This window comes from Apodemus sylvaticus, chromosome 22, assembly GCF_947179515.1.
Source record: "Apodemus sylvaticus chromosome 22, mApoSyl1.1, whole genome shotgun sequence".
In the NCBI taxonomy this organism is placed as follows: Eukaryota; Metazoa; Chordata; class Mammalia; order Rodentia; family Muridae; genus Apodemus; species Apodemus sylvaticus.
The window spans coordinates 7,098,184-7,120,835 of record NC_067493.1 but is presented as its reverse complement, the minus strand read 5'-3'; the positions used below and the strand labels follow the sequence as shown (position 1 = coordinate 7,120,835).

The following is a 22,652-nucleotide window of genomic DNA, read 5'->3' as shown; positions in this document are numbered from 1 at the left end:
TTAAACTTCATTCAAATTCCCGATAAAGCCTTGTATCGTGAACCTCTCTTTTTTTATTTTTCCTTTCTTAGTTTCTATGTTTCTTAAAAATTTTCATGCCAAATTCTATGCGGTGATTTTCGTGACTTACTTTGTCAATACAATTAATGTAAATATCTTTACCTGAACCTCAAGGAAACTCTTCAGACGGGGATAGCAACCTTCTTTGCAAAAGCATAAAAAAAAATTTCCAGAGTGGAAATAATCCAAAGCACCCATGTCTATCATATCCTACTCTGATACCCTCCTAATTCCCACTTAATTCATGATCATATTCATTATGTTTCTCTTCAGCACACAGAATTTGGAGACTTATTCCAGGTGAAAACACTTTACCACATTGATTACATTAATAAGTTTTCTGTCCGGTGTGTGTTCTTTTATGATACTGGAGATGACTGGGTCTTGCAAAGGCTTTACCACATTGTTTACATTCATAAGGTTTCTCTCCAGTATGTGTTCTTTTATGATATTGGAGATTATCGTGATGTGTAAAAGCTTTACCACATTGATTACATTCATAAGGTTTCTCTCCAGTATGTGATCTTTTATGATATTGGAGAGTACTGCGCCGTGCAAAGGCTTTACCACAATGATTACAGTCATAAGGTTTCTCTCCAGTATGTGTTCTTTTATGATATTGGAGAGTACTGCGCCGTGCAAAGGCTTTACCACATTGATTACATTCATAAGGTTTCTCTCCAGTATGCGTTCTTTGATGTGTTTGCAGATTACTGTGACATGTAAAAGCTTTACCACATTGATTACATTCATAAGGTTTCTCTCCAGTATGTGTTCTATTATGTGTTTGCAGATTACTGTGACATGCAAAGGCTTTACCACATTGATTACATTCATAAAGTTTCTCTCCAGTATGTGTTCTTTTATGAATTTGGAGATAACTGTGCTGTGCAAAGGCTTTACCACATTGATTACATTCATAAGGTTTCTCTCCAGTATGTGTTCTTTTATGTATTTGAAGAGCACTGTGATATGCAAAGGCTTTACCACATTGATTGCACTCATAAGGTTTCTTTCCAGTATGTGTTACTCTATGATATTGGAATGTACTGTGACATGCAAAGGCTTTCCCACATTGATTGCATACATAAGGATTCTCTCCAGTATGTGTTCTTTTATGATATTGAAATTTACTACGCTGTGCAAAGACTTTACCACATTGATCACATTCATAAGGCTTCTCTCCTGTATGTGTAATTTTATGTCTTTGGAGATAACTGGATCTTGCAATGGCTTTACCACATTGATTACATTCATGCGGTTTCTCTCTAGTATGTGTTGTTTTATGATATTGGAGATTACTGCATCTTGTAAAGGCTTTACCACATATATTACACTCATAGAGTTTCACTCCAGTATATCTTCTTACATGCCTGCAATGATAATTAGCACATGTGAAAACATTATCACATTCATTACTCTGATCAATCAAGTAATCAATATGAATTATGCTTACAATTTGTCTAATGGTAAAGAAGCATCATATCCTAAGATTTTAGCTCTTTATATGTTGATATTGTTCTCTCTCATTATGAGTTGTTCAAGATAAGTGTGATGGTTATTACATGGCTCATATTTATAATACCCTCTTTTTATATGATGTATTTTAGCTATCTGAATAAAGTTAGAAAATCTCTGATTAGTATAACACTGATTGTATTCATATTTTTCCTCTAGTGTGAATTACAACACATGTGACTAGGAATCAGGACACACAGAAGAATTTCCAAATTCCTACTACCCATAAAGATTTTTTTACACAGTGAGTTTTGGGATAGTCCCTGTAAAGCTAAAAAACCAACTAATTGCAAATGGATTTCATATTCTTAATTTCTTTCAAAGGTAGAATACTACATATCTTCTTGTTTTAGAACAAAAATTTTGTTTCTTCTTTCCATATCCCTATGCTCACATGATTATTATCCATTGTGACACATGATATACCTAATAAAAAGAATGATAAATGAAAGGTTTACTCATTGCATTCACACTGTTTGAATTTTTGTTTCTCATAACATGTGCAATATGGACTAATGTTTCACCACAACAATATTCTTGATTCTCATAAAATTCCCTCTCACCAAACTGAACCATATTTCTACAAGAATATGAGTATCACCAAATTTTCTATAGACTATTTGCTTATTAGAATGTTTTGGATATAAATTTATCACTATTCAATGTGCAATTTCTAAATACTATGAGACTATACAGATTGGCAGATCCACAGCACAGGTCTAAAGGAGCTACTTATCAAATGGATACACAAATCAGATATTGGATATTGAGGTACATGGTTTTGTAAGAATATTATAATCATATCTACACTTAAAGGACTGTTATTTTACACTTTTGCTTTTTGCTAGAGATTCCATAAGATATTAAAATTTCCTCAGAGACAAATTTGTAAGAGCTTGCACATGAAAATTACCTTTCATGACTTCTATTATTTTGAAAATGTTCTTCAAGATGATGCTCTTTGCAATTATAGCCTAAAACACAGTAATAGAAAATGAATGATACAGTATTGGAAAATAGGCAATATTAAAGGTACTGTGAATTTTAACTGCACCGTGATAGTTACAGTGAAAATTCTGTGAAACTGAATTATTCAGCTCAATTTTTATACAATTAAAATAATAGAAGATCGTCAATAACCAAGAAACATTAGGTTCCTTCAGAAAAAAAATAACAGTCTTACCTGTAGCTTTGAGGTTCAGGTAGGTTTCCAACATCACATTTTTGTAGAGACTCTTCTGGGAAGGATTCAGCAAATTCCACTCCTCCTCAGTGAATTTCACATGCACATCATCAAAAGTCACGGCATCCTAAATATCCCATACATGCACAACACAAAGCATGATACTAACATCACCAGAAAATAAATCTATACTGTCTCAAATATATATTCACATAATTCTCGTGCTTGCTCTGCTTATTTTCTGACTCAGAATTTATAATCGCTGTGTCATTTTAGAAGGATCTTTAATTATAAGTTACACCTCTGTCACTTTTGAACACTTTGAATAGGATACAGCCTTGCTAGAGAAATGTCAACTGAGATGGACATGCAGGGGAAACAGATCCACAGTACTGAGCACACACCTGAAAAATTGTATGAACATTTACTAACTACAAACATGATGGGCAAGCTGGGTGTATTTGCTCATGTCTTTAATCACAGAGTCACAGGCAGGTGTATGTCATTTACCTAGACACTGGCATGACCTTTGTAATGTGTTCTAGGAGACTAAACGTTATATTTTAAAACCGTCAATCCATACAAAAATCAGCCAAGGAAATAAAAATGATATAGCAATCACAGTTCTTTACTAAAGTTCCTACAAAGAATTATACATTCACTGCACATCTGAATTCATCGGGCAGAAACAGGAAGTGTAACAGTTTAAACTATAACATTAATAAAATTTTACTAAAAGATAATACATGATTAAGTTGTTACAAATGGAAAGAAGAAAATAATAGTAATATAAATGTTGATCATAAATAAGCAACTTAGGGTAGGAGAGAGAGCTCAGCATTGGAAAGCACCTGCTGATCTTCCACATAATGGTGGAAAATTCCTGGTAAACACATGGGAGACCAACAGCTACTCATTACTTCAAGATCAGGAGTTCTGAGGCTATCCTCTGACAACACTAAAGATGAGACAAAGATGGTATTCCTATTCATGCACACAGGCAAAATATTTCCATTTATTCAAACATTTGAGAACAAACACAAGACTGAGAAAGAACAGCATTCATGTGAAACCTAATGAACCTGAATCCTCAGATAATATTGATGTCATGAATATATGCTATTATGAGAAATAGAATATAATCTATATATTTGGGCAAATTTCAACACTAAAGATGTGGAGGGAAAAACTGCACAAAAATATGCTTATATTACAACCACAAGACATGTGTCTTTTGCGGTTTCTCTTCCTACGTTAAGGACAGACGAGGTTCACAGAAAATATGTTTTGGAAAATAAAAGCAATAAATAAAATAAATTTAAAAATATAAAACAACCGGAATAATAAATAGATTTTTACTGAATAGCAAATGTATCTATTGTATTTTATATAATTTAACAAAAGAGAATATAGTGAAGGTTTTTGAGCATGAGAAGAAAGCTGAAGGGTCAGTTTCATTCACAACACAGAACACACCAAGGACACAATGTTTCCCCTCTAAAAGAAATGCTCGGTGAAATCTGGAGCAGAGACTGAGGGCATGGCCAATGAAAAATTTCCCCACTTGAGAGTGCCATCCTATGGACAGGCACCAATCCATGACATTATTAATGACACTCTGTTATGCTCCCACACAGAAGCCTTGGTTAATTGTCTATTGAGAGGATCCACCCACCAGCTGACTGAAAAAGCTGCACAGATCCAGAGTCAAACCTTGCATGGACCTTGGGGAATCTTGGGGAAGAGTTGGCAGGAAGATTGAAATCCCTGAGGAGGATAGGAACTCCACAGGAAGACCAAGAGAGTCAAGTAACAAGCACCATTGAGGACACTCAGAGACTAAGCCACAAACCAAATAGCATACACAGGACGGACTAAAGCCCCTGGCACATATATAGCAGTTGTGCAGCACAGAGGCTCAGATGGTCGTCTAATAACAACTGTAGCAAGGGCTTTCCCTATAGTTGTGGGGGTGGGATATCTTTTGAATCTGTTTCCTTAACTGGGCTGCCATATCTGGCCTCAGTGAGAGAGGATGTACTTAACTCACAATAGAATTGATGCACCAATTTTTGGGATACCTGGGGGCCCCACAACCTCTCAAAGAAAAACAGAGGAGACTGGAGGACGGACTCTGCCATAGCAAGGGACATATAATGGGGATAGTGATAAGGGTGACAATGAATATATAAATTATTGGAAAAGCAAAAAAAAGGGAGAAAAATAAAATTTTCATTCTATAAACACTATCCTGGAAGGTATCTGGAATGGCTCCTACCAGAAGATCTTCCACAATCTTCACAAAGAAAGCCAGACAGGACAGACAAGCAGCTAAAGACGTCATCCTATCTAGAAGCTTTTTGTTTCAATCAACTGCATCCTGACCCTTGACATTATGGGCAAATATTGATCCTGTGATGAAAATGCATTCAGTCTTTCTTCAGGGATCCTAAGAGTCTGCAGGAACTCCTACACTGTTCAAACATCTAAAGTCTCTTCTGACACACAAGGCAAAATCTTGAAGGTCACCTCTTGTAACAGTTTGGGTACACGCTCTCCTTGTATACATCTCTCCATGGCTGATTTACCAATGCCTTAGTTATCTCAACAAGCTGTGGTCGCAAAATGCATTTCAAGAATCATCCTCAAAATTTCACTGCAATGAACTCTCATGGATTCTTCCCATCGCTCTGACTCTGCCAAAAGTTGGCTGGAATCGTGCCAAATTGAAACTATACAGGAAGAATCCAGGAACTCGAATTTATCATCTATCAGTTTTCAGAAGCCACACCATATAAAAGATCCTCTTAAGTTTGGCTTCTAAGGTGATGGTCTCTGCCTCACCTGGTCCACTTATAACAGCTAGAAACTGAAAAAATCAAGATGTCCCTCAACCAAAATTTGAATAAAGCTTATGTGGTTCATTTACAAAACAAAATTCTATTCAGCTAGTAAAAAAAAGATCATTATGAATCTTGCAGGCAAATGGATACAACTAGATACTATCATCCTAAGTGAACTATCCCAGACCCAAAGGGACATGCATGTATGTACTCACGTACTAATGAATAATAACCATAAAGTACAGGATATCTGCATGATATTTCTTCGTCCTGAAGAAGCTAAACAAGAAGGAAGCCTAAGGGGCAGAATAGATGGCTCAGCTGGTAAGAGCACTGACTGCTCTTGTGAAGGTCCTGAGTTCATATCCCAGCAACCACATGGTGGCTCACAAACACCAGTAATGAGATCTGATGCCCTCCTCTGGTGTGTCTGAAAACAAATACAGGGTACTTACATATAAAAAATAAATATATTTTTAAAAAGAATGAAGGCTCAAATGAGCATGGTTGAATCACACTCTGAAGTGGAAATAAAACAGTCAAAGGAGGCAGATGAAAGAGACAGAGAGAACTGGAAGGGCCAGTAGTTAAGAAAGGGGAAGGGGAGGTAAGGAACAGATGTGGTGAGAGAAAAGGAAGGGCCATAGGACAAGGAAAATGAATTGAAATCTCCAGCTGACAGGGATCTAAGAGTTTAGGCATATTTAGGATCTGCTACAGACCATGAAAGGGAGGGCAACAGGCGGTCTATGGGGGGTGATCATAGCTGAAATGCATAGCAGTGAGATTTGGACACTGAAGAGGACCACACCATAAAGACAGGCAGAAGTCCCAGTGGAAAGTTAACTATGCCAACCAAACCCAAAACCATTCTAACCAAAATATATCTTGTCTACAAGAAATACAGGCAAAAATATGGAGTACTTATCAATAAATTAAAAAAAATAGAAAAAAAAATATGGAGTAGAGAATGAGCGACTCATCAAACTATACCCAGCTCAAATTGAGAACCATCCCATGGGCAATCACCAATCCCTGACTATACTGAGGATATACTTTGTTATACTTCCAGAGAGTAGCTTAGCATAATTGTTCTCTGAGAGTCTCCATCCAGCACCTTACTGAAACAGATGCAGAGCCCACAGCCTAACATTGCACAGAACACAGGGGATCTTTGGAAGAGTTGGGGAAAGAAATGAGGGCCTCCAAAGAAAAAGAAACCCATAAGAAGTCCCTCAGTGTCACCTAACCTGGGCACTAGGAAACTCTCAGAGACTGAGCCACCAGCCATCCTTCAGATGACTGTAGCTCTGAAAGGTTGAAATGCTATCAACTTCACCTCTCTCCTGATTATGTTTCCTTATGGATTGCTAGGATTTTCATACCCTCCCCACCTACTCTCCTAGCTTCCAACATCAACCAGCAATCTCTCTTGAACATAGCCAACAGGTCAGTAAAAGAGCCAGCACTCAGCCAACACTCTAAAAATCTACAAAGAAAACTGTTACACAGGAATAACACTCCCACAAAAACAAGACAAACTGAGAAACTAGTACCTAGACCAATAATCACCAAAAATGCAAATACCTAGGACCAGCATAGAAAGATATGTAATACCAGCCAGGAAAATAAGTCACCATCCTTAGGCTCTCACTCCTCTCCTTTTCCACAAACAATCTCTTTTGTATCAGAGCTCTTGTGTGTTTTACTTTCTCAATATATGTCCACTTATAACAGCTAGAAACTGAAAAAATCAAGATGTCCCTCAACCAAAATTTGAATAAAGATTATGTGGTTCATTTACAAAACAGAATTCTATTCAGCTAGTAAAAACAAGATGATTATGAATCTTGCAGGCAAATGGATACAACTAAATACTATCATCCTAAGTGAACTATCCCAGACCCAAAGGGACATGAATGTATGTACTCACTACAAATGGATAATAACCATAAAGTACAGGATATCTGCATGATATTTCTTCGTCCTGAAGAAGCTAAACAAGAAGGAAGCCTAAGGGGCTGAAAAGATGGCTCAGCTGGTAAGAGCACTGACTGCTCATGTGAAGGTCCTGAGTTCATATCCCAGCACCGACATGGTGGCTCACAACCACCAGTAATGAGATCTGATGCCCTCCTCTGGTGTGTCTGAAAACAAATACAGGGTACTTACATATAAAAAATAAATATATTTTTAAAAAGAAAGAAGGCTAAAATGAGCATGGTTGAATCACACTCTGAAGTGGAAATAAAACAGTCAAAGGGGGCAGATGAAAGAGAGAGAGAACTGGAAGGGCCAGTAGTTAAGAAAGGGGAAGGGGAGGTAAGGAACAGCTGTGGTGAGAGAAAAGGAAGGGACATAGGACAAGGAAAATGAATTGAAATCTCCAGCTGTCAGGGATCTAAGAGTTTAGGCATCCTTAGGATCTGCTACAGACCATGAAAGCGAGGGCAACAGGCAGTTATGGGGGGTGATCATAGCTGAAATACATAGCAGTGAGATTTGGACACTGAAGAGGGCCACACCCTAAAGACAGGCAGAACTCCCAGTGGAAAGTTAACTACGCCAAACAAACCAAAAACCTTTTCAACCAAAATTTATCTTGTCTACAAGAAATGCAGGCAAAAATATGGAGTAGAGAATGAGGGACTCGCCAAACTATACCCTGCCCAAGTTGAGACCCATCCCATGGGCAATCACCAATCCCTGACTATACTGAGGATATACTCTGTTATACTTCCAGAGAGTAGCTTAGCATAATTGTTCTCTGAGAGTCTCCATCCAGCACCTGAATGAAACAGATACAGAGCCCACAGCCTAACATTGCAAGAACACAGGGGATTTTTGGAAGAGTTGGGGAAAGAAATGAGGGCCTCCAAAGAAAAAGAAACCCATAAGAAGTCCCTCAGTGTCAACTAACCTGGGCACTAGGAAACTCTCAGAGACTGAGCCACCAGCCATCCTTCAGATGACTGTAGCTCTGAAAGGTTGAAATGCTATCAACTTCACCTCTCTCCTGATTATGTTTCCTTATGGATTGCTAGGATTTTCTTACCCTGCCCACCTCCTCACCTAGCTTCTAACATTAACTAGCAATCTCTCTTTAACATAACAAACAGGTCAGTAAAAGAGCCAGCACTCAGCCAACACGTTAAAAATCTACAAAGAAAAATGTAACACAGGAATAAAACTCCCAGAAAAACAAGACAACATAGAAACTAGTACCTAGACCAATAATCACCAAAAATGCAAATACCTAGGACCAGCGTAGAAATATATTTAAAACCAGCCAAGAAAATAAGTCACCATCCTCAGGCTCTCACTCCTCTCCTTTCCCACAAACAACCTCTTTTGTATCAGAGCCCTTGTGTGTTTTACTTTCTCAATATATGTTAGAGAAAGAGGAGGAAGAGGAGGGGGACGAGGAGGAGGAGGAGGAGGAGAAGAGGAGGAGGAGGAGAGGAGGAGGAGGAGGAGGAAGAAGAAGAAGAAGAAGAAGAAGAAGAAGAAGCAGAAGAAGAAAATCAGCATAAAGAAAATATTTCCAAGAAAACCACAAATGAAAGCTTTCATTGACTAAAGGAAGGTGTCTATTAATGTACAAGAAGCATCAAAAATACCAGATTAGGAAAGAGATGTTTGCCACATCATAATCAAAACAATAAACATATTAAAGAAACAAAAAAAATTACAGCAGAAAAAAATTAACAAACCAAGCAAAAGAAAAACTAGTAATGTTTGAAATCAGAAATATTAGATTCATATCAGTGTTCTTTTTTTAATGAATAAATTCCTTCCTTATGCAATGTTCTCCCTGCATGTATTACTGCAGTCCAGAAGAGGGCACCAGGTCCCATTACATATGATCATGGAACACCATGTGGCTGCTGAGAATTGAACTCATGGCCTGTGTAAGAACAGCCAGAGCTCTGGAGCCATCTCTCCAGGCCTAATCCTGCCTTCGTAATGTATATTGTAAAAGACAAAAAGCTTTGGACACAGTTGCTGCATAGTCACAGAACCCACCCAAGCTTCTACATGAAAGCAACTAGTCCAGATGTTTTGGACAGAATTAAAATCAGCCGTGATACTGAAGTTATTAAGAGGTCATTGCCTGAAATAGCAGGTTAGAAGCACCACTACAAACCTCACAGGTGGTCACATCTGGCTGATGTTTCTGATCCAACCCCATAGAGGACCCACCACCCCTGTGCATACAGCTCAGCCCCATGTTCCTCCCCATTGTGGGCAGATATCTTGTGCTCACCATGTCTTGATTTCAGCGTTTCCCTGAGGTCCCCCTCAAAGCAAACAACAGCAGGGCTCAGAGCAGGACACAGAGACTCATTCACACTGCATAGCCACAGGGAACACACCAAAAGGCACCCTGAAGATCCCACCTCTTTGTTTGACTGGCAGGTCTGCCTGGCTCCCTTTGATTGGCCAGTGAGTCTTAGCCCTCCTCAGGTTAAAGTGTGCTTCCTATCCAGGACCACACCTTTTCAAGATCTCCATAGTGGTTTGAATTCCATTAACATTTGAAATAAGATATCAAGAGGCATCACACCCCACCCAGCCCTGAGGGAGGAACAACATTCCAGCTTAGGCTTGTCAGCTTCCTGCTTCTCCCCCTCTGATGCCAGGACCCTGCATTTACCAGTACCTGTGCCTGAGCTTTCCTCAAAGCACTTGTTTTCTTTCCATAATAATGATGAAAAGTTTGCCTAGACCTTTCCTGAAAGTTCATTGTATGTATCAATCTGACCCAGGAATTGATAACCGAATGTAACACCAGCCTGGTCAACAGAGTGAGGTCCAAGTCAGCCTCTGCTATACAGAGAAACACTTGTCTCCAAAAAAAAAAAGAAAGAAAAAAATAACAAAAACAAACCAAGTGGGGTTTTTTTGTTTTGTTTTGTTTTGTCTAAATCCTGGCCTCAGGGAAACTGAAGCTCCCTTCTCAAACAACCCCATAAGAAAAGCCAGAAACATAAGCGAAACATAAGGGAAACACTGTTGAGCACTATTACTAGTCAGCACATTTTCAACAGTGGCAAATTAAAAAACAAAGTACAGTTGGATTAGTACAGATTTTCTAGATAAGCCTATCGCAAATCATAGAGAAAATGAATCTTTCTATGTATATAGAAAGGGTAGTTAACAGAATGTCCTTATAAAGGCCGTCAGCCAAGGGGAGTTAGAAAAATCAAAGACTGGTGGAGTTCATGTTGCAGGATATTACAGCTGATCTTCAGTGTATACCAGCATATTTAAGAAATAAGTACTTTCTAATGCCAGTTTAAAAAACAAACAATTCACCTTTCTTTTGTAAAATAAAAAAGTACAAGTACCAAAACAAAAGAACTGCTTTTTCATGACACTTCTATATGTAGGTTGCAAAAAGCACATATAGCCTAGATCAAAAGTGAATAAGAACATCTCAAAAGATCAAGATTAAGAAAGGGTTTCTCACTTCAAAAGGTATAATTAAGAAACATCCCCCATAGTAAGCAGGGTTAGAGTTAGGGTTAGGGGATTAGGGGGTTATGGTTAGGATCAGGACAAGGGTTGTTAGGGTTACGATGCTTAGGAAATTAAGGGGTTAAGATAGGATTATAGATTTAGTAAAAGTCCCAGGGCTTGACTCATGCTTAAGGTTAAGATGGCCATCATTATTTTTGATGGTCCCACTGAGTCAATCGTATCCCTGTTACACAATGAAGAAATGTTAGGGGTGTGGTCAGTCTCAGGATCAGGTCAAAGGATTTGTTTGTTGTTGTATGTGAACTCAGTTTCTATCTTTTTGCTCATCTGCTTTCCTAGTCCTCATTTTTTATAATATCAAAATCTTTCCTGTCCCAGTGAAAGTGGAATGTGAGTTATCCATGAACCTATAATTCCAAGATGGGAAATATCTTTTCATTATTATGAGGTCCTGTTCACAGACAACAGAAAACTACTTCTCCTTTAGTTTTTCTAAGTTTCACCTGGGGATCCTCATAAGATGTACAAAAGTCACGGGACTTGGTGCCCCTCTTTGGTAATATCGTAAGTATTGCATGGGCCATTTGTCTTCACCACATCTTTAGTAAATATAACCAAATGGTACAAGACAAAATGGTCTCCATCATCACTCTTGCTGGTCTCCCTGAGTCAATAGGAACCCAATTGCACAAAATACCACAACTATAAGCTATTCATTTTATATACAACTATAAGTTTAATGTTTTGTTCTGTTCTTATTCTGATAGCTTCTACCTTATTCACTCAATGGTTTCTCTAAAGAACCTAAAAGTTTATCCATACCACTTCCAAACTAGCATACTGAAAAAGTAAGTGATGACTCTGATATTCACAAAATCAAACAGATAATCAAGGGACAAGTTGCCAAGTGCAAAACCGACTGCTGCCAGCAAAGAATAACTGTGCTACCCTGTGTTGGGTCTCAGTGTCAGTTATTTATGCAGCTAAATCCCCACAGTGATAAAATTGCCTTCAGTACTCTTCTGCTCTAGATATGTATGGTTTACTTTCTGTCCAAATTAAAACTATGCTTACTAAAGATTTTTTTTTGTGAAGTTTTTACAAAATAATCAATGAAAATTATGGAAAAAAAATCTTACACAAGCAATAAACATAAATTCATGGCTTAATGAAATTTGTCTTTTATTACTTATGTATAGAATATCCACATGGGATCATGGTTAATTCTTCACATCTTTTTCTTAATACCAACTAGATTACAAGTAAAGTAAACTGGTTAACTTAGACTAAGTTATTTTTATTCAGAATAAATAAAACTTAAAAATTAATATGAATAGACAAATGTATATTTAATCAATAAATCCCCACAGGTAAAATAAATATGACATTATGTCTCTGAATCTTTATTTGTAATGGGTAACATGAGGATATATATGTAAATTGTAATGTCTACTTTTAAGTACCTGATATATGTAAACACACAGATCTGGTCACAGTGGTATCTCTATGAACCCTATCCCAATTCTAGTACACAACATGGTCACTATTCCTTAGGGTTCTAAATTAGTTTTAAAGATTTTTGCTTCCCTAGAGCGGGATTTGTTTTTTATATTGGACATTGTCTTCACTAAATGTAATAATGATACATGAGTGCATTTGAAAATGAAATATACATGTGTAAGTATTTATATAGACAAAAACACTTTAATAATTTAAACAATATTTATTTCCCAAAATGACTCATTAAAAACCAATAAATATACTAAGATAGAAAGATCAGCACAGGGCTTCTGACTTATTGTCTAAAGTAAACAACAACCATTTTCATATCTTCAACTCCCTTGAATTAATATAATCACAGAAGGTCTTCTTAAATGTTATTAAAACTCTGTGAAATGAGAGGACATGGGTGGCCAATATTTCTATAACTTGTAAGGGAAATAACTAGTTAGGTCATGTGAATTTGTCTAAAGATATCCTGAGTAAATTGTTTTTGATGTATAGAATGTACTTCCGGGCTGGAGAGAAGGCTCAGCATTTAAGAGCACTGGCTGCTCTTCGAGAGGTTCTGAGTTCAATTCCCAACAACCACAAGGTGGATCACTACCATATGTCACAGGATCATATGCCCTCTTCCTCTGTGTCTGAAGACAGGGATATTATGCTCCCATACATGAAATAAATAAATAAATCTTTTTTTAAAGAAATGCTTTGTCAATTTTCTTTAGGGACAAACAATAATTTTACCTTTTATCCTTTGATAAACTATGATACTTTTAAAATGTGGTATCATTGAAACTTAGAAATGGGGAATAAGACCGGGCGGTGGTGGCGCACACCTGTAATCCCAGCACTCTGGGAGGCAGAGGCAGGTGGATTTCTGAGTTCGAGGCCAGCCTGTTCTACAGAGTGAGTTCCAGGACAGCCAGGGCTATACAGAGAATCCCTGTCTCGAAAAAACCAAATAAAAAAAAAAAGAAATGGGGAATAAAAATATTTTATTCCCCACTCCTGAATTAATATTCTGACAATAAATTGTGGATTTATTTGTGAAAACTATTTTAACTTATGGTGTTAACATTTAACAGTCTTAAAAAAGAAGTATTTATATATAGAGACTTCTATGTCTTCTACTCTGATCCTATATATTTGGAGTTCAAGGTCATCCTTTTATCTTCTTAAAAAGCTTTCTGAAAGCATATTTTCTAGAAAGAAAAAGAGCCAGGACTACTGAGTATCATTGGCCATCTTATTTTTCATTCCAATCATTGGACAGAAAGAATAATTAAAGCCACCTTGTTGGGGTAAATATTATTATATTTTTTACCACAATTGAATGATAAGGATTCCAAGTAAAAGACACAAAAGACTTGGTGTTTATAATAAGATTTAAAACATTAGAGTTGGACGGACTATTTTGTATAGTTCCTGTTAATAATTGTGAGATATCATTTGTCTGCAATGGGGAGTAAGAGAAAGGATCCAAGGAGCTGAAGGGCTTTGCAGTGCCACAGAAGGAACAGCAATGAGTCACCCAGTACTCCCAGAGCTCCCAGGGACAAAATCATCAACCAAAGAGTACACATGGAATTACTCATGTCTCCAAACACATCGGCAGCAGAGGACGGTCTTGTTAGAGACACCAAAAGGAGGAGAGGCCCTTGACCCTGGAAAGATTTGATGCCACGGTGTAGAGGATTACCAGGATAGAGGGCGGGAGAGAGTTGATTGGGGAAGTGAGATGGCTTAATGGATTTTCAGGAGAGGGGGGCTCAAGGACAGTAGAAAAAGTTTGAAATGTAAATAAAGAATATATCTAATTAAAAAAGAAAAAAATAGATACAGTGGTCAAAAAAATCTGTATTATAAACTTTCCTGGTACTAACCCTCAAAGATTTCTGCAACTTATGAGAAGGCCAACTCACAAACGACTGGAAAAAGTAAGGAGGAGGAGGAGGAGGAGAAAGAGGAGGAGAAGGAGAAGAAGGAGGAAGAGGAGGAGGAGGAGAAGGAGGAGAAGGAGGAAAAGCAGCAGAAGCAGCAGAAGAAGAAGAAGAAGAAGAAGAAGAAGAAGAAGAAGAAGAAGAAGAAGAAGAAGAAGAAGAAGAAGAAGAAGAAGAAGAAGAAGAAGAAGAAGAAGAAGAAGAAGAAGGAGGAGAAGAAGAAGTTGATGATGATAAAGGTCGGGAAAACATTTCCAATAAAATCATAAATGAAAACTTTCTTAAACTAAAGAAGGTGCCTGGTCACGTACAAGAAGCATCAACAATACCAAACAGAGTGAGAAAAAGTCCCTTTGCCACGTAATAATCAAAACACTAAACATATCAGAATTATTAGATTCATACCTATTGTCTTATTTTTTAGGATTAATTCATTACTTATACAATATTATCTCAGCACGTATTCCTGCGGAGCAGAAGAGTGCAAAAGATTCCATTTCCTTTGGTTATGAGCCACCACGTTGTTGCTAAGAATTGAACTCCTGACCTGTGTTGGAACAGCCAGAGCTGTTAACCTCTGAGCCATCTCTCCAGGCCTATTCCTGCCTTCTTAATGTATATTATAAAAGACAAAAAGGTTTGGACACAGGTGATGCATAGTCATAGAAACCACCCATGCTGCTACAAAAAAGCAAATGGTCCAGATGTTTTGGACAGAATTACAATCAGCCATGATACTGAAGTTATTCAGAGGTCATGGCCTGAAATTGCAAGTAAGAAGAACCACTAGAAACCTCACAGGAAGTCAGATCTGGCTGATGTTTCTGATCCAACCCCATAGAGGACCCACCACCCCAATGCACACAGCTCAGCTGCATGTTCCTCCCCATTGTGGGCAGTGATCCTTTACTCACCATGTCTTGATTTCAGCGTTTCCCTGAGGTCCCCACACAGCAAACAACAGCAGAGCTCAGAGCAGGACACAGAGAATCATTCAAACTGCATAGCCACAGGGAACACACCAAAAGGCACCCTGAGGATCCCACCTCTTTTTCTGCCTGGCAGGTCTGCCTGGCGCTCTCTGATTGGCCAGTGAGTCTTAGCCCTCCTCAGGTTAAAGTGTGCTTCCTATCCAGGACCACACCTACTCAAGATCTCAGGAGTAGTTTGCATTCCATTAACATTTGAAATAAGATATCAAGAGGCATCACACCCCACACAGCCCTGAGGGAGGGACAACATTCCAGCTCAGGCTGGTCAGCTTCCTGCTTCTCCCCCTCTGATGCCAGGACCGTGCATTTACCAGTACCTGTGCCTGAACTTTCCTCAAAGCACTTGTCTTCTTTCCATAATAATGATGAAACATTTGCCTAGACCATTACTAAAGGTTTATTAGATGTATCAATTTGACCCAGGAATTGATGACCCAATGTAACACCAGCCTGGTCTACAGAGTGAGGTCCAGGTCAGCCTCTGCTATACAGAGAAACAATTGTCTCCAAACAAAAAGAAAGAAAAAAATAACAAAAACAAACCAAGTGGGCTTTTTTTGTTTGTTTTGTTTTGTTTTGTCTAAATCCTGGGCTCAGGGAAACTGAAGCTCCCTTCTCAAACAACCCCATAAGAAAAGCCAGAAACATAAGGGAAACATAATGGAAACACTCTTGAGCACTATTACTAGTCAGCACATTTTCAACAGTGGCAAATTAAATAACAAAATACAGTTGTATTAGTACAGATTTTCTAGATAAGCCTATCTCAAATCATAGAGAAAAACTAATCTTTCTATGTATAGAGAAAGGGTAGTTAACAGAATGTCCTTATAAAGGATGTAAGCCAAGGGGAGTTAGAAAAATCAAGGACTGGTGGATTTCATGTTGCAGGTTATTACAACTGATCTTCAGTGTATGCCAGGATATTTAAGATATAAGTACTTCTTAATGCCAGTTTAAAAAACAAACAAACAAATCAACTTTGCTTTATAAAATAAAAAAGTACAAGTACCAAAACAAAAGAACTGCTTTGACACTTCTATAGGTAGGTTGCAAGAAGCACATATAGCCTAGATCAAAAGTGGATAAGAACATCACAAAAGATCAAGATTAAGAAAGGGTTTCTCACTTCAAAAGGTATAATTAAGAAACATCCCCCAGAGTAAGCAGGGTGAGAGTTAGGGTTAGGGGATTAGGGGGTTATGGTTAGGATCAGGACAAGGGTTGTTAGGGTTACGATGCTTAGGAAATTAAGGGGTTAAGATAGGATTATAGATTTAGTAAAAGTCCCAGGGCTTGACTCATGCTTAAGGTTAAGATGGCCATCATTATTCTTGATGGTCCCACTGAGTCAATCGTATCCCTGTTACACAACGAAGAAATGTTAGGGTTGTGGTCAGTCTCAGGATCAGGTCAAAGGATTTGTTTGTTGTTGTATGTGAACTCAGTTTCTATCTTTTTGCTCATCTGCTTTCCTAGTCCTCATTTTTTATAATATCAAAATCTTTCCTGTCCCAGTGAAAGTGGAATGTGAGTTATCCATGAACCTAGAATTCCCAGATGGGAAATATCTTTGCATTATTATGAGGTCCTGTTCACAGACAACAGAAAACCACTTCTCCTTTAGTTTTTCTAAGTTTCACCTGGGGATCCTCATAAGATGTACAAAAGTCACGGGACTTGGTGCCCCTCTTTGGTAATATCGTAAGTATTGCACGGGCCATTTGTCTTCACCACATCTTTAGTAAATATAACCTAATGGTACGAGACAAAATGGTCTCCATCATTACTCTTGCTGGTCTCCCTGAGTCAATAGGAACCCAATTGCACAAAATACCACAACTATAAGCTATTCATTTTATATACAACTATAAGTTTAATGTTTTGTTCTGTTCTTATTCTGATAGCTTCTACCTTATTCACTCAATGGTTTCTCTAAAGAACCTAAAAGTTTATCCATACCACTTCCAAACTAGCATACTGAAAAAGTAAGTGATGACTCTGATATTCACAAAATCAAACAGATAATCAAGGGACAAGTTGCCAAGTGCAAGACCGACTGCTGCCAGCAAAGAATAACTGTGCTACCCTGTGTTGGGTCTCAGTGTCAGTTATTTATGCAGCTAAATCCCCACAGTGATAAAATTGCCTTCAGTACTCTTCTGCTCTAGATATGTATGGTTTACTTTCTGTCCAAATTAAAACTATGCTTACTAAAGATTTTTTTTGTGAAGTTTTTACAAAATAATCAATGAAAATTATGGAAAAAAATCTTACACAAGCAATAAACATAAATTCATGGCTTAATGAAATTTGTCTTTTATTACTTATGTATAGAATATCCACATGGGATCATGGTTTATTCTTCACATCTTTTTCTTAATACCAACTAGATTACAAGTAAAGTAAACTGGTTAAATTAGACTAAGTTATTTTTATTCAGAATAAATAAAACTTAAAAATTAATATGAATAGACAAATGTATATTTAATCAATAAATCCCCACAGGTAAAATAAATATGAAATGACATTATGTCTCTGAATCTTTATTTGTAATGGGTAACATGAGGATATATATGTAAATTGTAATGTCTACTTTTAAGTACCTGATATATGTAAACACACAGATCTGGTCACAGTGGTATCTCTATGAACCCTATCCCAATTCTAGTACACAACATGGTCACTATTCCTTAGGGTTCTAAATTAGTTTTAAAGATTTTTGCTTCCCTAGAGCGGGATTTGTTTTTTATATTGGACATTGTCTTCACTAAATGTAATAATGATACATGAGTGCATTTGAAAATGAAATATACATGTGTAAGTATTTATATAGACAAAAACACTTTAATAATTTAAACAATATTTATTTCCCAAAATGACTCATTAAAAACCAATAAATATACTAAGATAGAAAATCAGCACAGGGCTTCTGACTTATTGTCTAAATTAAACAACAACCATTTTCATATCTTCAACTCCCTTGGATTAATATAATCACAGAAGGTCTTTTTAAATGTTATTAAAACTCTGTGAAATGAGAGAACATGGGTGGCCAATATTTCTATAACTTTTAGGGGGAATAACTAGTTAGGTCATGTGAATTTGTCTAAAGATATCCTGAGTAAATTGTTTTTGATGTATAGAATGTACTTCCGGGCTGGAGAGAAGGCTCAGCATTTAAGAGCACTGGCTGCTCTTCGAGAGGTTCTGAGTTCAATTCCCAACAACCACAAGGTGGATCACTACCATATGTCACAGGATCATATGCCCTCTACTTCTGTGTCTGAAGACAGGGATATTATGCTCCCATACATGAAATAAATAAATAAATCTTTTTTTAAAGAAATGCTTTGTCAATTTTCTTTAGGGAAAAACAATAATTTTACCTTTTATCCTTTGATAAACTATGATACTTTTAAAATGTGGTATCATTGAAACTTAGAAATGGGGAATAAGACCGGGCGGTGGTGGCGCACACCTGTAATCCCAGCACTCTGGGAGGCAGAGGCAGGTGGATTTCTGAGTTCGAGGCCAGCCTGGTCTACAGAGTGAGTTCCAGAACAGCCAGGGCTATACAGAGAATCCCTGTCTCGAAAAAACCAAATAAAAAAAAAAAAAAAAAGAAATGGGGAATAAAAATATTTTATTCCCCACTCCTGAATTAAAATTCTGACAATAAATGGTGGATTTATTTGTGAAAACTATTTTAACTTATGGTGTTAACATTTAACAGTCTTAAAAAAGAAGTATTTATATATAGAGACTTCTATGTCTTCTACTCTGATCCTATATAGTTGGAGTTCAAGGTCATCCTTTTATCTTCTTAAAAAGCTTTCTGAAAGCATATTTTCTAGAAAGAAAAAGAGCCAGGACTACTGTGTATCATTGGCCATCTTATTTTTCATTCCAATCATTGGACAGAAAGAATAATTAAAGCCACCTTGTTGGGGTAAATATTATTATATTTTTTACCACAATTGAATGATAAGGATTCCAAGTAAAAGACACAAAAGACTTGGTGTTTATAATAAGATTTAAAACATTAGAGTTGGACGGACTATTTTGTATAGTTCCTGTTAATAATTGTGAGATATCATTTGTCTGCAGTGGGGAGTAAGAGAAAGGATCCAAGGAGCTGAAGGGCTTTGCAGTGCCACAGAAGGAACAGCAATGAGTCACCCAGTACTCCCAGAGCTCCCAGGGACAAAATCATCAACCAAAGAGTACACATGGAATTACTCATGTCTCCAAACACATCGGCAGCAGAGGACGGTCTTGTTAGAGACACCAAAAGGAGGAGAGGCCCTTGACCCTGGAAAGATTTGATGCCACAGTGTAGAGGATTATCAGGATAGAGGGAGGGAGAGAGTTGATTGGGGAAGTGAGATGGCTAAATGGATTTTCAAGAGAGGGGGGCTCAAGGACAGCAGACAAAGTTTGAAATGTAAATAAAGAATATATCTAATTAAAAAAGAAAAAAAAATAGATACAGTGGTCAAAAAAATCTGTATTATAAACTTTCCTGGTACTAACCCTCAAGGATTTCTGCAACTTATGAGAAGGCCAACTCACAAACGACTGGAAAAAGTAAGGAGGAGGAGGAGGAGAAAGAGGAGGAGAAGGAGAAGAAAGAGGAAGAGGAGGAGGAGAAGGAGGAGAAGGAGGAAAAGCAGAAGAAGAAGAAGAAGAAGAAGAAGAAGAAGAAGAAGAAGAAGAAGAAGAAGAAGAAGAAGAAGAAGAAGAAGAAGAAGAAGAAGAAGAAGGAGGAGAAGAAGAAGAAGTTGATGATGATAAAGGTTGGGAAAACATTTCCAATAAAATCATAAATGAAAACTTTCTTAAACTAAATAAGGTGCCTGGTCACGTACAAGAAGCATCAACAATACCAAACAGAGTGAGAAAAAGTCCCTTTGCCACTTAATAATCAACACACTAAACATATCAGAATTATTAGATTCATACCTATTGTCTTATTTTTTAGGATTAATTCATTACTTATACAATATTATCTCTGCACGTATTCCTGCGGAGCAGAAGAGTGCAAAAGATTCCATTTCCTTTGGTTATGAGCCACCACGTTGTTGCTAAGAATTGAACTCCTGACCTGTGTTGGAACAGCCAGAGCTGTTAACCTCTGAGCCATCTCTCCAGGCCTATTCCTGCCTTCTTAATGTATATTATAAAAGACAAAAAGGTTTGGACACAGGTGATGCATAGTCATAGAAACCACCCATGCTGCTACAAAAAAGCAAATGGTCCAGATGTTTTGGACAGAATTACAATCAGCCATGATACTGAAGTTTTTCAGAGGTCATGGCCTGAAATTGCAAGTAAGAAGAACCACTAGAAACCTCACAGGAAGTCAGATCTGGCTCATGCTTCTGATCCAACCCCATAGAGGACCCACCACCCCAATGCACACAGCCCAGCTGCATGTTCCTCCCCATTGTGGGCAGTGATCCTTTACTTACCATGTCTTGATTTCAGAGCTTCCCTGAGGTCCCCTCAGAACACACAACAGCAGAGCTCAGAGCAGGACACAGAGAACCCTTCAAGCTGCACAGCCACAGGGAAAACGCTCAATCAGCATAAATGTATAGAAAACATTTCCAAATAAAACCATAAATGAAAACTTTCTTAAACTAATGGAGGTGCCTGTTAATGTAAAAGAAGCATCCAAAATATCAAACAGATTGTTGAAAAGTGTCTTTGCTGCACAGTAATCAAAACAGCAAGCATCAAAGGAAAACAATATAAATAACTACTACATAAATAATTAACAAAACTAAAGAAAAAAAATATCCTGGGACCTAGCCCCACCCATCCCACAGCCTTTGACCCCAGCCAGCTCCAGCTTGATCATTTATGTTCCTTGGAAAAGCGCCAGCCCAGACCTCTGTAAACTCTACCAGGTCTTTGTCATGTCACAGCCCAGCCTGTGTCATTAAGGAACAGGATGCAGTTTATTGTCCTGTGAATTCCCTACCTGTCTTACCAGCTCACAGCCAGAAGCCAGGGCCGGGCGCACAGCCCAGAGATCCAGGTCGGCCAGGCCATTCCCACAGGAGGGTTGTGCTAGGAGGCCACTGTCCCCGCCTGGAGGAGCACAGAGAGGGTTTGCACTCTGCCCCGCTGCAAACTTTCCAGAGCAGGAAGCCTGCGCTTTGCCCGGCCACTGTTCCTGCCCGGAGCACAGAGAGAGTTTGCACTCTGCCCTGCTGCAAAGTTTCCAGAGCAGAGCGGGAAGCCTGCGCCTTGCCCAGCCATTGTCCCTGCCCGGAGGATCAGAGCGAGGATTTGCACTCAGCCCTGCTGCAAACTTTCCAGAGCGGGAAGCCCGTGCCTTGCCTGGCCACTGTCCCTGCCCAGAGCACAGAGAGGGTTTGCACTCCGCCCCACTGTAAACTTTACACAGCGGGAAGCCAGCGTCTTGCCTGGCCTCTCCAAACTTACAGACTGCTTCTGTGGAGACGACAGTAGGATAGCGTGGTGTGACTTGAGAGCTCACAGACACCCGCAGCATGGAGCACTATCTTCATCCAGATGCGCATGGCAATGCGGTCCCATTCCACAATTCCAGGCCTGGCTGCTCAGAGCCCGGGAAGCTCAGCAATCCCAGCAGCTGTAAATGCGCGCGCTCACCTCCTTCCCGCCTCTGCCAGACCTCTGACTAACTTGCACATTCAAACTCCCAGTCCTCTTTCATTCATAAAAATTAAAGACAGGAAATGACGACATTCCAGGAGGCTGGATGCAGGGCGGGCACTGTGGTGACTTCAGGGGTGGGGCCAGCAGTTGCCGGGTGCCAGACAGGGACTCTAACATGGCGCCCGCCAGGGGCTGAGGTGCAAGGTCACTGGGCGTGGTCGGGCTCAGGGAATGTCAGGGGGCGTGGCCAGCGGTTGCTGGGTGTCAGTCAGGGAATCCAACATGGCTCCCGCCAGGGGCTGAGATAGACTGGCGGGCGAGGGGCGGGGTTGGCGTGACATCAGGGGCAGGGTCAGCAGTCTCTGAGTGACTGACAGTGATGCCAATGTGACATTTTCACTGAATTTGAAGAAATATATAATTATATGTATTAAAATTGAAGAATTTGATTTAAAATAATACACATGAAAGTGTACAC

General features: G+C 38.6%; 1 protein-coding gene across 1 annotated transcript in view; it reads right to left on the bottom strand.

The window, feature by feature from the left end:
• Positions 1–362: 362 nt before the first annotated feature.
• LOC127673246 (zinc finger protein 431-like) overlaps positions 363–22,652 on the bottom strand; it is a 44,179-nt gene continuing 21,889 nt past the window's right edge. Inside the window, exon 4 of the mRNA XM_052168837.1 lies at positions 363–1,419. Coding sequence (XP_052024797.1) covers positions 389–1,419 — 1,031 coding nt within the window. The 3' untranslated portion in view covers positions 363–388. The remainder of the gene's footprint in view (positions 1,420–22,652) is intronic.